Source organism: Falco punctatus, assembly GCF_963210335.1.
Source record: "Falco punctatus genome assembly, chromosome: 3".
NCBI lineage: Eukaryota > Metazoa > Chordata > Aves > Falconiformes > Falconidae > Falco > Falco punctatus.
In genome coordinates, this window is record NC_137582.1 from 27,009,235 (window position 1) to 27,024,804 (window position 15,570).

The 15,570-nt window shown below is 41.1% G+C and overlaps 1 protein-coding gene across 1 annotated transcript in view; it reads left to right on the forward strand.

Annotated features, from left to right (window-relative positions):
• Nucleotides 1–3,398: 3,398 nt before the first annotated feature.
• The window catches only part of DPYS (dihydropyrimidinase), a 35,091-nt gene continuing 22,919 nt past the window's right edge, over nucleotides 3,399–15,570 (forward strand). Inside the window, exons 1-4 of the mRNA XM_080378048.1 lie at nucleotides 3,399–6,112; nucleotides 9,975–10,133; nucleotides 12,265–12,444; nucleotides 13,593–13,782. Of these exons, the coding sequence (XP_080234174.1) occupies nucleotides 5,843–6,112; nucleotides 9,975–10,133; nucleotides 12,265–12,444; nucleotides 13,593–13,782 (799 nt within the window). The 5' untranslated portion in view covers nucleotides 3,399–5,842. The remainder of the gene's footprint in view (nucleotides 6,113–9,974; nucleotides 10,134–12,264; nucleotides 12,445–13,592; nucleotides 13,783–15,570) is intronic.

Consider the following 15,570-nt stretch of genomic DNA (forward strand, 5'->3'; position numbering starts at 1 on the left):
ATATATTTGGGAAAAGACTGGCACTGGGAGCATAGATGTGGCTTAGTACTTATGCTAAGGAGAGATGATTATTATTGTACAGATGATGTGGAACTACAGCATTCAACTCCTGTCATGATCTTTTTTTTTTTAAACCCGTTTTCTTTTAGGAAACCAATAGGGTGTACTTGCTAGTTTTGAAAAGCATTGACAACTGAAGAAGCCTTTAGAGATGAGATTTTAAAACATCACCACTTGTTTGTGTTTGAAAATCCATGTCATGAATGAAGTCGGCACCAGGTTGTTCAGAGTACTAGTGAAGTTTTGATGAGGGGCACCTGACCTCACAATTATGAAGACTTTCTAGATGCAGGTACATGTAGACCATCTGATTTTATTGAATGAGCATTAAATTCCCACTGCAGAAAAGAGGGGTGTGAAATTAAATCCCAGCTAAATGGGCATTATGGATTCTTTATAGGAATTGCAGAGAAATGCCTACTGAGTATTCAAAGCCCTTATGACTTTCTGAATATGGGAAAAGATAGCCATTTGTTCCCTTCTGCGAATCCAGAGTTCATCTCAAACAGACATATCTTTACACTGATTCTCCAAAACCAAGTGCTTTATCCAGTATTAGTGAAAGCAGTATCCTTTCTGTTTATTTTCTTGCATTGAAAATCTGGTTCATGATCCAGTCTTTATTCCTTAGAGGAAAGTTGTCAAAAATGGAAAATACAATTAATAATGCATCTTCATTAGCTGAGCTTTCTCCCCACTGCTCATTGTCAGTCTCTAGTTTCCTTCACAAAACATCTTTATTGTTTGTCCAAAAATGTATTTGTCTGCATCTCCTGCATTTTGAGATGCATCTCTGCTTCACCAACTTTTATTTGAAGCTTGATACATGTAAGAATCTTCGGGTTAAGAAAGAGCTGAAGGCTGAGTAATGACAGAAGGGCTTTTCAGAAATAGGATATGGTAGGAAGGCTGTGAAAATGGAAGCAAAGGGGGAGGATAAGAGTAAAATGGGATAATTACAGCAGATGATAGAAATTAACAATGTTTTATGCTGGGAGGTAGCAGTTGAAGGTTCCAGGGGGAGGTGATGTGTGTCTCAGAAGACTTGAAACTGATGGTGTCTTCATTATAAAGACTTACAGAAGACATCCTCAAGGTCTTGTGATTGTTCCAAACTTCAGTCATCCGTTTCTTGCAAACCTATTGCTTAACTTGCTGAATTATTTTCCTTTGGTAAATAATACATGTGAATTGGGTTTTCTTCAGGGTTCTTCACCTTAAAATTCAAGAAGTTAATCATTAGGTTACTGAGGAAAGTCTTTGGTCATTCTTCTGTGATAAATACATTAAACAAGACATTCCAAAGTTTAGATTTCTAGGATTATTCGCTTTGCTGCAGACCACAGAAGCATTAGCATAAGATTCAAGTTCAGGGTCACAATTGATGACTTTCTGCAATGGCTCTCAAATCATTGGACTACTGTGTACTATTTTAGGATGATGCTTTTTAACAGAAGAGAAACTTCTCTGCACAGTTGATGTGTGTGCACAGTGCCAGCTAAGCCCCAGACAGCCACTCGCTCATTCCCCCCTGGTGGGGTGGGGGAGAGAACTGGAACAGTAAAAGTGAGAAAACTCATGGGTTTGAGGTAACAACAGTTTAATAGGTAAAGAAAAAGCTGCACATGCAAGCAAAAAAAAAGCAAGGAATTCATTCACCACTTCCCATTGGCAGGCAAGTGAACATACATCCCATAGGTAGCCATCTCTAGGAAAGCAGGGATCCACCACACGTAACCATTACTTGGGAAGACAAATGCCATCACTCCAAACATTTCCCCCGTCCTTTCTATTCCCCCAGCTCTATGTGCAGAGCATGACGTGTATGGTATAGGATATCCCTTTGGTCAGTTGGGGTCAGCTGTCCCGGCTGTGTCCCCTCCCACCTCCTTGTGCCCCCAGCCCACTCACTGGTGGGGTGAGGAGCAGAAAAGCCCTTGGCTCTGGGTAAGCCCTGCTCAGCAGCAACGAAACCATCCCTGTGTTATCAGCGCTGTTCCCAGCACAAATCCCAAACATAGCCCATACACGCTGCTGTGAAGAAGGCTAACTTTATTCCAGCCCAAACCAGTACAACAGTGCAGAGTCAGCCACTGATTACAGAGCAAAGATTTGGTTTAAACTATGCAAACAGAAGGTTAAAAAGAGTGAAGTATTTTGTGGGTGAGTGACTGTTACAAAACCAATTAGGAGACAGAAGCCTTGCTGCAGAAGCAACATATATTTAGTGATGACTAAGAATATGGAGCCACTTGTCTTCTCATGATATTATAAAGATTATTTCTGTCCCACGGGTGGTATTTCAGGCCATTCATTTCAGGGACAGCTGAGCTCTGAAATACCAAATATTTACCAAATATACATAAAGGCAGCTGATGTGCGATTATCTTGCTGGTCCAAATGGACTAAATAAGAGGACTTCTTAGGCAGAATGTCATTATCTACCAACAACCTATTAAATATGTTCTAAACCACCTGTGGGATAAATTAAGTCTTCCTAGGCACATCATTATAAGACCTGACACTAAATTACCTTGCCAGTTTGTGGGACCTGCAGCTCCGACCTGGGCATGAAGCTACGCGTAGGAAGGTTTAGTCACTTAAAAGTAGGATCCACAAAGTAAATTGGCCAGGAGGAAATCAGAGGACGTGAAATGGAGCCCAAGCTTGATGCCATTCAGAAACAGAGGTAAATAGAATTTTGGGCCATGGTATTCTTTATGCATTTAGGCATCAAAACCATGACAACTCTTTCCTGTCTAACACACAAAAAAAGGGAACTGAATACCCTCATTCCTACCATAGTCTGCTGTGATGGGGCAGGCCTGCCTTCAAATCTCCCTCTGCCCAGTCTGGAGGAAGGGTTTCAGCAGGAGCAGTCTACCACTGCCGCTAGCCCAAGAGCACACTCAAAGGTGATTATCTAGGTCTGTCGCGTAGAAACTAATTTCACAGAAATAAGTAAATATTCATTGGCCAGGGAGAAATAGTAAGAAAGTGACTATTTTAGGTTGGCAGTTTTGGTGTCGAGTTGGGAGATTCAAGGTATAGCCCCTTTGCCGATAAATACTGAATAATTTGTTGATGCTTTTCCACGTGAAATCATTAAATACCTATTGGGGCATTGCCATCCCCTCTCCTTACTTAGCAGTTAAGGTCATTTTCACTATACAAAGTGAAACTTTTGCATCTGAGACACATTCACCACCCCAGCAGTCCAGCTATTCAGGATGGCGGAAAAATGGGTTCACTGCCCCAGCAGCAGCAGAGATTCAAAGTATAGCCCCATTACCCCATTTCAGTGCCTGCATTGACCACTTCCATCCTCACTAATTGCTGTCTTAGAGCACCATAGTTCAACTTCCCTCCTGCATCTTTATTCCCTAGCTTTTCATCTCAATAATCATGTTGCTGAAACTCTGTTGTTCCTGGCTCATCAGTACCACTGTAGTTAGTGAGCCAGAGTTTCTGCCTGAATTCCCATCACAGTACCTTGACCCTTGTCTTTTTACCGGCTTTAAATGCTGCAGACATGGTAGGCGCAGGTTGCCCTTTCTTGCCCATTCAGCATCACACAGCTGTGCCGGGAGCCTTCTGGCATTTCACTTCATTGTTCTCATTCTCTGCTCTGCTTTTCCAAGCAGGTTTTGACCTTTTCTGTTGCTGTGTGGTGCAATGAATCCCAGTGGGTCTCTGCCCCCCTGCACAAAAGTGAGTCAGAAGACAAGACATTTTGGGGGGAAGCTGATACAAAGGCAAACATCTGGTACTGCTCTCCTACCCCCTGGGAGAGGGGGGAAAAAAGCTGACATGTTGATGGGAAGGCAACCATTTTCCAAATCTAGTGTCATTTGTCCAAGTGCCATTTCAGTAGCATTTGTGTGCACCCTCTCTCAGCCCTCAGCATTCTGTCTCCTGAAGCCATTGAACTAAAAACTGGAAGAGGTTGAGGGGATGAAAATGCTGGTGCTCAGCAGATTCAGGGACAGGCCTGAGCCATACCACTTCTGAGTACACAAACCCCAGCTTACTGGAGGAAAGAAATGGGAAAAGTCCACAGGAGCAGGTGCCTCTGGGATGGTGTACAGCAGTGCCACAGCACTCTCAAAACTAGTCAGCTGCAACAACATCTTTTACCATCCCACACCAGGTTAACTTCAATAAGTAGTTAACACACCTTGCCCCAGCACAGCCACCTCACAAGGCCTCAACGGTCCACCTACTGTTTGTGCTGTTTCTTCATACTCTTCAGGCCAGTCCCTTTGCTGCCTTGTCCTTCTTCAACCAGGGAGAACATACATGCTCACTCCCCCCCCTTTACTTCTTCCAGGTCTCACCTCATTAGCAGCTGCCCCCCTTAGAGCTATTTAACCACTTAACAGAACCAGCCACAGCTGCAGCTTATCTACATCAGCCAGCCCACCACCCCTGAAGCCAGCTTACAGCTGTATGTTATTGATGTTAATTAACCCAGCTTCATTCCTCTACCCAGCAGTCTTTCTCCTCCTTGTGCTCCAAGCTTTTAGCTCGTTTTCTAGCCACCTTCATTTTACTTCCCCACCTCTTTTTCCAGGTCTATATTCAAAATGCACGAGCTGCCTCTCCCAGCCAGGGTCACGCCAGCCCTGTATGAAACCCACTGCAGGACCCCAGCGTTCCCTTTGTCCTGTCCCTCGCTGCCCGGCGGAGCCGGCAGGAAGGGGTACCTCTGGGGTGGGGGAGGCGTGAGGGGTCGGGCACAGCCGGTGGGAGACGACTGGGGCCTGTGTGGGTGGCACAGTGCCAACTGGAGCAGGCTGAGCGGGGGCGGCGGGGGTGGTGGTGTAGGCCGTGGTGTGGGGGCAGTGGGCAGTGCCGGCTGGAGCAGGCCGGGCAGAAGCGGCGGTGTGGATGGTGCGATGCAGTAGCTGCTGGAGGGTGATTTTCATCTGGTCCTTTGACAGCAGCCACATGGCCCTGGTGCTCCAGCCTCCTGCTGGCCTGAGGAGAGGCCTGGGCTGCCTCCAGAAATCCCCCCTCAGCCAGTGTATTGTCCAGGTAGTGGTGTTGGAAGTCAGGAGAGGGAGCTGTGTTTAAGTCCTGAGGGTTGCATGTCCCAAATCGTCTTCAGAGAAACAGCTCAGGAGCAGTTCCTGATGGCTGGTGTCCTCCAGTGTGGTGGCTCAGTTCCCTCAGTCTCGTGGCAGCAGAGCCTGCAAGGGCTAAACTGAGGTGGGTACGATGCTTGGACTACCACAGCCCTGTGCTGTCCCTGCTGCAGGGACCCCACATCACCCCTGGGCTCCCCGACCACTTCTGTGGAGAGCTCAGGTCACACTTGGTTTCCTCAAACCCTGTTGCAAAGAGCTTGGGTCACCTTTGGGCACCACAAGCCGATGAATGGCCACATTTTCAAAGCAGCCCAGCATGTTTCAAACCCCAGGGCACACAGGGCAGGCTGGAGTGGTGCCACAAGAACCCAGCCGGACCCTCCTGAAAGCCTGGTGACACTTTGTCCAGGCAGAGTCCAGAGCAGAAAGGGCCTGAAGCCAAGGCTCTGCCACCATCCTGCGTGCCGGCTCGCTGGGTGCTGGGCATTGGTGCACTGCTGGGGGTGGTAGGTGGAGCTGCCAAGGGCGGGGGGGGGGGCATTCCCCTGATGTCTGTTTAAAGAGCACTGCGTGGTGTGTGTTTAGGGCCCTTGGGAGATAACTGCTGCTCTGAGAGGAGGGCGGGCAGTGAAGTACTCTCAGGCAAGAGCAACTTTTTCAGCTGAGGCTTCATTCTCACCTTGTAGGCTCCCATGCCACACCAAGCCCTGGCTCGGCAGAGACTTTTGATCAAGGGGGGAAAAGTCGTGAATGATGACCTCTCTGTGGTGGCTGATGTGTACGTGGAAGATGGAGTGGTGCAGCAAGTGGGACTGAACCTAAACCCTGAGCCACCTACTGGACTCACTGTGCTAGATGCGACCAACAAGCTGGTGATGCCTGGAGGCATTGACACTCACACACACATGCAGCTCCCTTTTATGGGTAGCAGGTCAAAAGATGACTTCTATACGGGAACCAAGGTGAGTGCACATAGGCGTGTCTGTGTGCGCATCTGGGCTTTCTCAGAAAGGGATGTCTACTGCTTATTCAATATTACTTCTGAAAGAGAGTAGACCATGAATCAAGCACAGGCAACTGTTACTGTCCCTTGGCTGGGACATTGTCATTAACAGGTGGAGTACACAGAGGTCCTCCTTCAACTAGTAGGTTATTTGGGTTCCTTTAGAGACTTTCCTAGCTGCAGGTAGCAAGTGTCAAGTGTAGTCATTTACACTGGCTGCCGCCACAAGACTACAGCTTGCACTGGTACGTGCAACAAGCTTCATACTTTTCTGAGCAAAGGTTAACTAAAGGAACGCTTTAATTCCCCAGCGTGCTGGGAGCACTTCTGTGGTAATCTGATTGTTCTGCCCTGTTAGCATGGGGGAATGCAAGCCCACCATTCACTTTGGACCTTACCGCGTCTCTCATTGAAAGTCCAGTTCAAATATTTTTTCTAAAACTATCTAATTTTTCCAGGTTTAACCACTTGGAATGTTCCCCCCACCCCCATCTTTTTAGCTGATCTTACATTCCCTGCATTAGCAAGAACTACTACTAGCAGTACTACTAGTAGTAGCAGTATTAACAGCATTATGCATCATCTCCATACAATAAAACCGCTCATACAGAGTTCCCTAAAATGTGTAAGGTATTTTTCTAAGAGCTTAGCTGTGCAGGCTGAAATCCTTTGATCACAGAAGGGATCACATTGCCCTGTTTGGCTTGTCTGTTAGCCAGAATCATCAGACGAGCTGTTACATATATCCTGTCCCTCTCACAGCAGAACTGGAGTTTGCCAAAAAACAGAAAGCAATAGTGCATCTCTTCTAAAGAAATGGATTTCACTGATGTTAGTTTTTTCTGATGTGCAAAATATTGATGTACCTTTCTGACTTAGTTGAAATAAAAAAATCAAGTCCTTTAAACAAATGGTTTGGTGCAATAACTACATAACTATTAAGAACCTTTAAAATTTGTCATCTTACTTAGATTGACTCTAACAGAAATTTTCATTCCTTGCTTACACTATCATGTCATAAGAGTGTGAATTAGATTGTCTGAGTGGTGTAATTTCCACACTCTAACAAGGATTTGGCTTTTCTTAATGTTGAGCCCAGAGTACTGGAAGGAGGACTACAAATGACCTTTATGCTATCCTTAAATTATTGGCGTATTTCTTTCAATAACAATGTTTATTCCAACTCAAGATAGATTTGCTGGTGGTGTTGCTGTTATTTGAATGGAAATATTTTACACTGGATAGTTTTAAGCACTAGTAGTGTTCTTCTCAATGAGCACAGAAGTTACAATGCCTAATTACAGACTGTAATTATTCTGCAAAACTTCAACAAAAAAATATTTTGTTCATCACAGCAGATCTTTTCTGTCATACCAGAATGGCTGTGATGTCAAACATAACATGTCTATCCAAGTTAACGTAAGTTAAGATGTAAAAGGGAAGCTAGAGTATTGAATTTCCACCTTCAGAGCTGATAGTTGGAAAGGAATTATAAATTTGATCACCAGAGTATTTTTCCCAAAACTAAGTCTCTTCCATAGCTATCTGGTAGAAATAAGGGGATCTATTATTATATGGGCTTAACAATGCTGACTTTTTCAGATGTCCATAGAGACAAGAAATATTTTTTTGAAAAAAATTGTAGTTCCCAAAATGGCTTCCCCAAGCAGTTTTTGTTCTTCACACTACTTTTTTGTGATAAATGGAGAGAAGAAAATAAAGTCCACAATGTCTGTTCTGCTTGTCTACAGACATCAAAAAGTATATTTTGTGGCTGAATGAAGTGCAGAATTTCATTTATAGAATACTTAGTTTATATGATTTACAGTACACACACATGTTTTGTCATTTTCTGCAACAATCCTTTATTCCTCTGTGAAGACCATTTTTGTAAACTAATTATCAACAATGTATTTAGAAATCTGACATTACAAGAGAAATCAAACAAATGTGACTTAAAGCCAGAAGATTATTTTATTTGACAGGAGAAAATACGTAAAAGAAACAGCAATGGCTATGGCTTTCTCTTAAGATGGCTTCTTAAGGTGTGAGTGATCTCATTCTTGAAGTGCCACTGTTGTCTTTAAAGAGAACCAAAGATGCAGACTAACTCAGATGTAGGTGCTTACACTTTGAAATCCCAAAGTAGGGGAGATAAATTGTGTGCTATCTTGCCCAAAAAAGTAACACGTTTTTTAGGGTTTTTTAATAACTTTTTTAGGCACTGGACAGGGAAGCTGCAAAATAGAGACAGCATACACAAAACAGTCAGTTTGCTGCCTAGAAGAAGAGTCTAGATCCAACCTAGTGATCAGATATTGAAAAGTTATATATTGTGGACCTTCTTAACCCAGGTCAAAGTGCAGAAAGTGTTCAGAGCTATTTACTGAAGGTCATAATCTGACAAATATTTTGGCAAGAGAATCAGGGAGACAGAGTTGTTTTCCAACTATTGCAAAATATGCTACAATGATTAGCTAAGATTTACCCATTCAGTTGAATAAATAAAGACACAGATACTTCAAAACAAAGAGAGGGCAAAAAAGGTGTTAGGGAAAAAAACAGAGACTTTAAAGTGGAGTTGTGAAACCCATAACTTTTTTTTTTTCTTGACTTTCATAAATATTCTTTAGTTCTAAATCCTGTTTAAAAAGAAGTCAATCTGTCTTGCTGAAAAAAATTTGACAGTTTGAACAACTTCTCTTAGAGAAGGTTTTGCTGAATTCATCACAGATTCACAAATGTTTACATCACTTTCCAAACTTCTTTTTTTTTTTTTTTTTTGCAAAATATAGTGACATATTTACAATTTTGCTTCTGAGTGCTAAGTAAAGGAAGATACTTACTGATCTAGAAATAAGGAGAGTAATATAGCATAAATTTGAACTGTGTATATTTTTATCTAAATTGGTTGTACCTGTTGTGCAAAGGGTTGTTGTTCAGAGAAATAGACAGGATTTCTCTGGCTAATGTGGTAGGTTGCAACAATTACAGCAAAGGAATTTCTACATTGGATCAATTTCTATTAGCTGAGGATCTGGTTTTTGGGACTGACTAACAAAGATCCTTCAAAGGGGGGAAAAAAAAGTAATAATTCAATTGTGTGTAAAGGACAGTGAAAAATATTGGTTAAAAAGCAATTTTTGATTCTCATAACATACATAAAGTAAGATTCTCATTGATGTATTTACTTGTAAATATGTATATGAGGATGTAAGTGCTTCATCCTATTTAAAAACTACTATCCAGTTTTAGTAGATGACACCCTGTCAGTAATAAAAATAACTTTAAACCACTTTAAAAATAATTTTGGTCTTAAAAAATGAGGATTTTCACAGTGGCTTTTCAAACTGAATATATTTTCTTGTTTTTAATTGTGTATGTGCCCCTTAGTACTTTCCTGTCGCACAAGCTTGTTTTTTCAATTACATAGACTCTGAGGAAGTGTTTCGTAAGTTGACGATGGTCTCGTGGTGCTCTTCTTTCTTGGTGAGCCCACCCGCTTAAGGAAAGTCACAGGTGCATGAACGCTGCAGACTCTTCTCCCAAATCTGATAAGATTTTGTACATGTGTGAAAAGTTCTCTTTCAGTCTGAGAATCTCCCCATGATTCTCCTGAATACCTGTTTGAGAACATCTTTCTCAAAGGAGGTGAAATTGATCTTCACAATCATTTTGCAAGTTCAAACATTAATCAGGGAAACTTCAGTGGCTTTTCGCTTTTCAGTTCATCAAGATTAATTGTTGCACAGGGAGTTAGAGAGGGTGGGAGGAAATTTGCATTCCGTCTGATTGCTACATATTAACTTTCTTGCTTTCAGGCTGCTATATCAGGAGGAACCACTATGATCATTGACTTTGCCATCCCTCAGAAAGGCTGTTCCCTTATTGACGCCTTTGATACATGGAGAAGCTGGGCAGACCCAAAAGTCTGCTGTGATTATGCACTGCATGTGGCAGTGACATGGTGGAGCAACAAGGTAGATACAATAGCTGATTTTCAATTCCATAAACTGGTACCACATCTGCTTTGAATTAGCCCTCACATGCTAAATATAGCTTGCTGGCAGGATAATATTATTTGTGTGTGTAAAAACTACATTTGAAATAGTCCACACCCTTCTAAAAGTACATGTATTTGAAAAAGTAGGTCTACAACAGTCTATATCTTTGGATAATGCTGCACAAAGTGAAAGGAAAAAGAAGCAGTTATGTAAGACCAAAGGGGGCAGGAGATGTCTTATAAGTTTTGCCTTTTGTTACTTAAACACTTCATAATCTATGCTCCTGTTGAGTCTTGGAGTTACCATTTTTTTTCAGTAAGGGTATACATGAAAAATATGGTGCTTAATTTCATTTCTAAAAGAAGTGTTCTGTTCCTAGGTGACTCCAGTAACATCTCCTTAAAGTAAAGCAGGACTGGAGCCAATAATTACTTGAATGTGAGATTATCTAAAAACTCTTCTGGGAATTTACATATGGAAGAATTGTCCTTGTTGAGTGAATGTTTGCTGATAGCCTGAAAGCTTTACAGAATAAATTAACTTTTCAGGTGCTTGACATCTATCTGAACCTGACCCATGTTTTACAACACCACTTTGGATCCTCAGAGAATGTGCATCAGTACATAGATACATTAAATAAATTCTATTTTAAAATATGAATACTTCCTCTTATTTTTAACTTTTAAAATACATAAACCAAAGCCTTCACTCTGGAGACACCTCATCTTTGGTATTCTGTGCACTATGCAGTAAACAGACTGACAGCAACTTCTAGTTCAAAGCAAAGGCATAAAATAAATTCTCCAGTGAAGTTTGAGGAATGTGCATTTGAAACAGCCTTAGTAGAGAACAGCAGAATTGTACTGAAAAAGTCATTAAAACTAAGGAGGTGTAAATCAATGAAATGTCCTGGGTTTTGTTAAGAATTTAACTGTTTTTAAAGGCCAAGATTGAAAGAAATAAAGGTCTGATGTTTTGTAGCTGTAAAAGATATAGGTAAAACCCACTGATATTTCATGTCCTTCTAATAAGCTATCATTTCCTCAGGATTTAAAGTATTGATTAAAAACATATATTTTTTACAATGCCTTCCCTTAGTCATAGTAATTGATGAAGAAAAAAATAAATTACATGCCTCTATATTTGTGCCAGAGCAGGGCCTTATGTCAGATATTTATGTTTTTGATAATTTCTACTCAAGATGTGCACCCGTCCCTCCTCTGGATAAGTCCAGAAAATTTCATTGAGTTTTATATCAATCTTTCACCTTTCTTGGGCACATCCAACCAGATTATTAGAGAGATGAAAAAGAATGTTTTACTTTTTGAAAGGAGTTCAGCCCATGGAAATTGTAATAGCATCACAGATACACATATATTATTGTTACTACCATTTTACAGGGAAGCAAGAGCCAAAGTTAGGTAACAGATGGTTCTAGCTAACCAGCTGTACAAAAAACCTTTGGGCTAAAATCTGCATTTTTCTTTCTTTGTTTGGGATATAATGTTTTTCTGGGCTTCACAAACCCTAGCAGAAGCAGAGAATCCTATCAAGGAGTGCACGCATACAAGAAAAAAAGCAGGTTTGCATCTAAAGTTTGTTTGTTAAAAAATATTCCAAAAGGCTGTGTGGTGCTTAGAGTCAGGGCAAGGCTCTAGGAGACAAGACCTTTTCTGTCACTGTTATTTGCCAGAAGTTGAAGTCTATTACAATCCAATTTTGAAAATCGGTTTTGCACAAATCTCGGTACTGAATAAGTTGGATACATTGATTGCAATATTGGACTCGGTTCTTTCATCATCAGGAGGTTTATTTGGAATAACATTCTGCTTAACTGCCTTTTGTAAAAAGCATTTCCCTTCCTGCAATTAGCTTGTGCCTCCAATATCTGCACTGCAGTGGTACTGGTTGATACACTTTTAGAATCAATTTGATACAAGAAGAATAATGTAAGTAAGTCTTTAAATATGTGACTTGGGCTGTTCAGACTGAACATATGTTTGATGGGTGAACAAAGACTCACCTTTAATACTTACGATCTATTTATACAAAATTATTAATGGGTAAAAAATGATATGGCAGGTTTTTGAAAATTGCTGTCTTTCAGGTGAAGGAAGAAATGAAAAGTCTTGTTCAAAACAAAGGCGTCAACTCCTTCAAGATGTTCATGGCCTATAAGGATCTGTACATGGTCAATGATGAGGAGTTATTTGCAGCCTTTTCCTGCTGTAAGGAACTTGGAGCGGTTGCTCAAGTCCATGCAGAGAATGGGGAGCTAATTGCACAGGTAGGCACTTGACATTTTGTCCATCAAAGTCAGGAATATAAATGATCCTGTTACCTAAGCACTTCAGTAAATACATTGGTACCATCATTGTGTCACAGGGAAAGGCTTTTCTGCCCTATTTTACTTCCAGGGAACTGAAGACATGAGGATCTTGTCCATGATCTTAAAGGATGCTTATGGCAGGCTAAGAAATTGTAACCCGAACTCCTGGGTTCAGGATAGACAGGAAGGAAATGATCCTATTATAATAAGTCTTATACTTGCAATATAATATATATACTTGAGTGACAAAGAAAACAACAGTCAGAGCCTGACCATCGACCAAGTCAGAGGGGGAACGCTTGGCCAGGTATTTAGACATTAGGCGTGTGATGCCTAACCCTAGGTCTCTCCAAACTTAGTGGACTCATCTAACAGGAAAGAATCCAGAAGTGGAGAAAGCTTCACTGACTGGGCACAAAGGTCTCAACATCCCTTTACACAGCTAGCTTCTCATCACACTTGCTAGTGCCATCTTAGTGCTGTGTGGAGGAACTGGGAGTGTAACTATACTGATGCCTTTGAGTTCTTCAGCTGTTCTAGTCAATAGTGCTTTGACTCTTCCCCAGGTCCCATAACGGAAATGAATTTATTGCTATGTAATCCCAAATCAGCAAAACATAAGTTCCTGAAATATAGTAGGGACAAAATCTTATGCCTCCTAAAACCTTAGAGCTTCCTTCAGAGGCTCTGGATGTCTATCTTTGTTCTTAGTAAGGATCTGGTTTTGGTTTGTGGGGGTTTTTTTGTTGGTTTTTTTTTCAGTGAGGTGTTAGTACTGTCATCTCAGTTACTGGCTGCAATCATTTAAGAGCACATACTGAGAGAGGGCTAGCGTTTTCAAAAGTGGTGATTTATCCCTGGAAGCCAGTGGAGTGTGTTCTTTGAAGTCACTTAAGTATTCTGAGACCTGTGTTTATCAAGAGAAATATTGCATTTCAGATAACATAACAGTAACTTCTCTTGAAAAAAATCATAACCACCTTGGTGTTTTTTTTTTTTTCAAACTGGCTGCAGTAGCTGGTTTAAGATCCATTTGTCTGGTAGCATGTTCACGACACCATGGTTGCACTTTAACAGACTTTTACATGTTTTTGTGTGGTATTCAGGGTGCAAAGAAGATGCTGGCAATGGGAATAACTGGTCCTGAGGGGCATGAGCTATGTCGTCCTGAAGAAGTGGAAGCTGAAGCTACGCAAAGAGCAATTACCATAGCAAATGCTGTAAACTGTCCCCTTTTTGTAGTCCATGTGATGAGTAAATCTGCAGCAAGGGTGATAAGTAATGCACGAAGAGAAGGTAAAAAAGTCCTAATTCTTTTATGCTTGGGCAATGGCATTGGAGGAAGTGTCATGGAAAACCAAACAGCATCAGTGTCCTACATGTCATTGGTGCATAACCCTCAGACCATGGGTGAATGTCTTGGAGCGGGATGTCTAAAATCTATGTGTGAGTGTTGTGGGGCCCAGTGGGAGAGAAGCAATGTGGAAGAACAGCAACTGGGTTTGAGGCTTTTCTCCCCTGCCAGAGGGAACTTATTTCTCCTTTATACTGTGCTTCCATGATCAAAGTGATGGCCAGGACAGCATTATTGCATTAAAAATGATGTGACCAATCCAAGACAATATATGCTGTGCTATTGCCCTCCCTTGAGTTACAGTCTGCAAGTTTTTATTAGCTATTTAGATGAGAAATTCTACAACAGAGACCACACCAAGTTTTTACAGACAATGTCATGACATGACCAGGACTCCTATTCACTGGGCGCTTAGAAATCACGGTGAGGATGACAGCGTCTGAAAACCTCAGTTCCCTCCAGGGAAGGGTTTCTCAGTTCATGCACTGCAGGGTTCATAAATACATCTGGTCAGCCAAGGGAGCCTGACCTTCTTGACTATGTTTTGGGCAGGCTAGAAGCAGCCTGAAGGCTGTAGGAATTAAAGATGTTTTACCTCCTCATCTGTAAGTTCATCCAGAGCAGCCTGTGGAACCACAGCATTGTGAAGAGACATTACATGGGTGGAAGGAGTAGAACAGAGCCCACGATTTGGAGGGTCTAAAACTTTGTGGGATATCTGTCCTCATTATCTTTTCACATCTCATCTTGTGTTCATCTGACCTAACATGAATTGCATATAGACCTCAGTTTCATTGTTTCTTGTACTTCAGATAAGATTTACACAGGGGGGGTGGATTATTAATATCAAAATGCAGAGTATGAAAGCTTGTCAAAAGTACAATCAAAGTACAAGCATGATATCATTGTGCTAATATAGACGGATATGTTTATGTGGAGTATGTATTGATTATGATTTCTAGTAAGACTTACAGTAATTCAGGTTTATAAAAGAACCTACCGGAATATTTTTTTTGGTATAACATATCTTTTGGTACTGTGCTATATTAGATTCCTCCACTAGATGACAGTGCTGCTGGTAATGTGGATTATATTCATCAGTGTGCTGCTATTTGTACATTCATAGGTGTAGTGTCAAGATTAACTACAAGAAGCTGTAACAATAGTTAAAATACCCAGATTAAAGATGAAACACTGTCTGTGAACATAAAAGTGCTAAGATAGGTGATGGTGTTTTATAACACCCTATTCAAGGAAAAAATTCTATGCTGATAGTGAATACCGTAAAATATTTTCAGGCATGTGTTGTAAGAATAGTCTGCAGTGTCAGTGTGATAACTGATGATATATGTACGCTTCTTCAATGTGTAAAAAGAAGACATTTGTACAATTTATGATTATTGTGGTGCAAATCGGATTTTATAGCTTCCTGGGTTGAAGCAATCAGAATCACCAATGCTTGCCTTTGTGCACAACAATATATGTCATATGTCCATAATTAATTTCTATTTACATGGAGGTATGCTGTTTAGGAAACAGAAATCTAGGATTGATTAAGAAATTTTGAAAGACAGCTAATGTACCACAAAGGTAGTTGCAACGATTATAGTGTTTAATGAGACTGATGTATGTAAATTCTGGTAATGAGAAACTCGTTGTTAATTTCAGTAGAATTTATTTTCCATTCCTCAATTAAAAGTGGTGATACAAAGCAAGGAGTTCCAGACAAA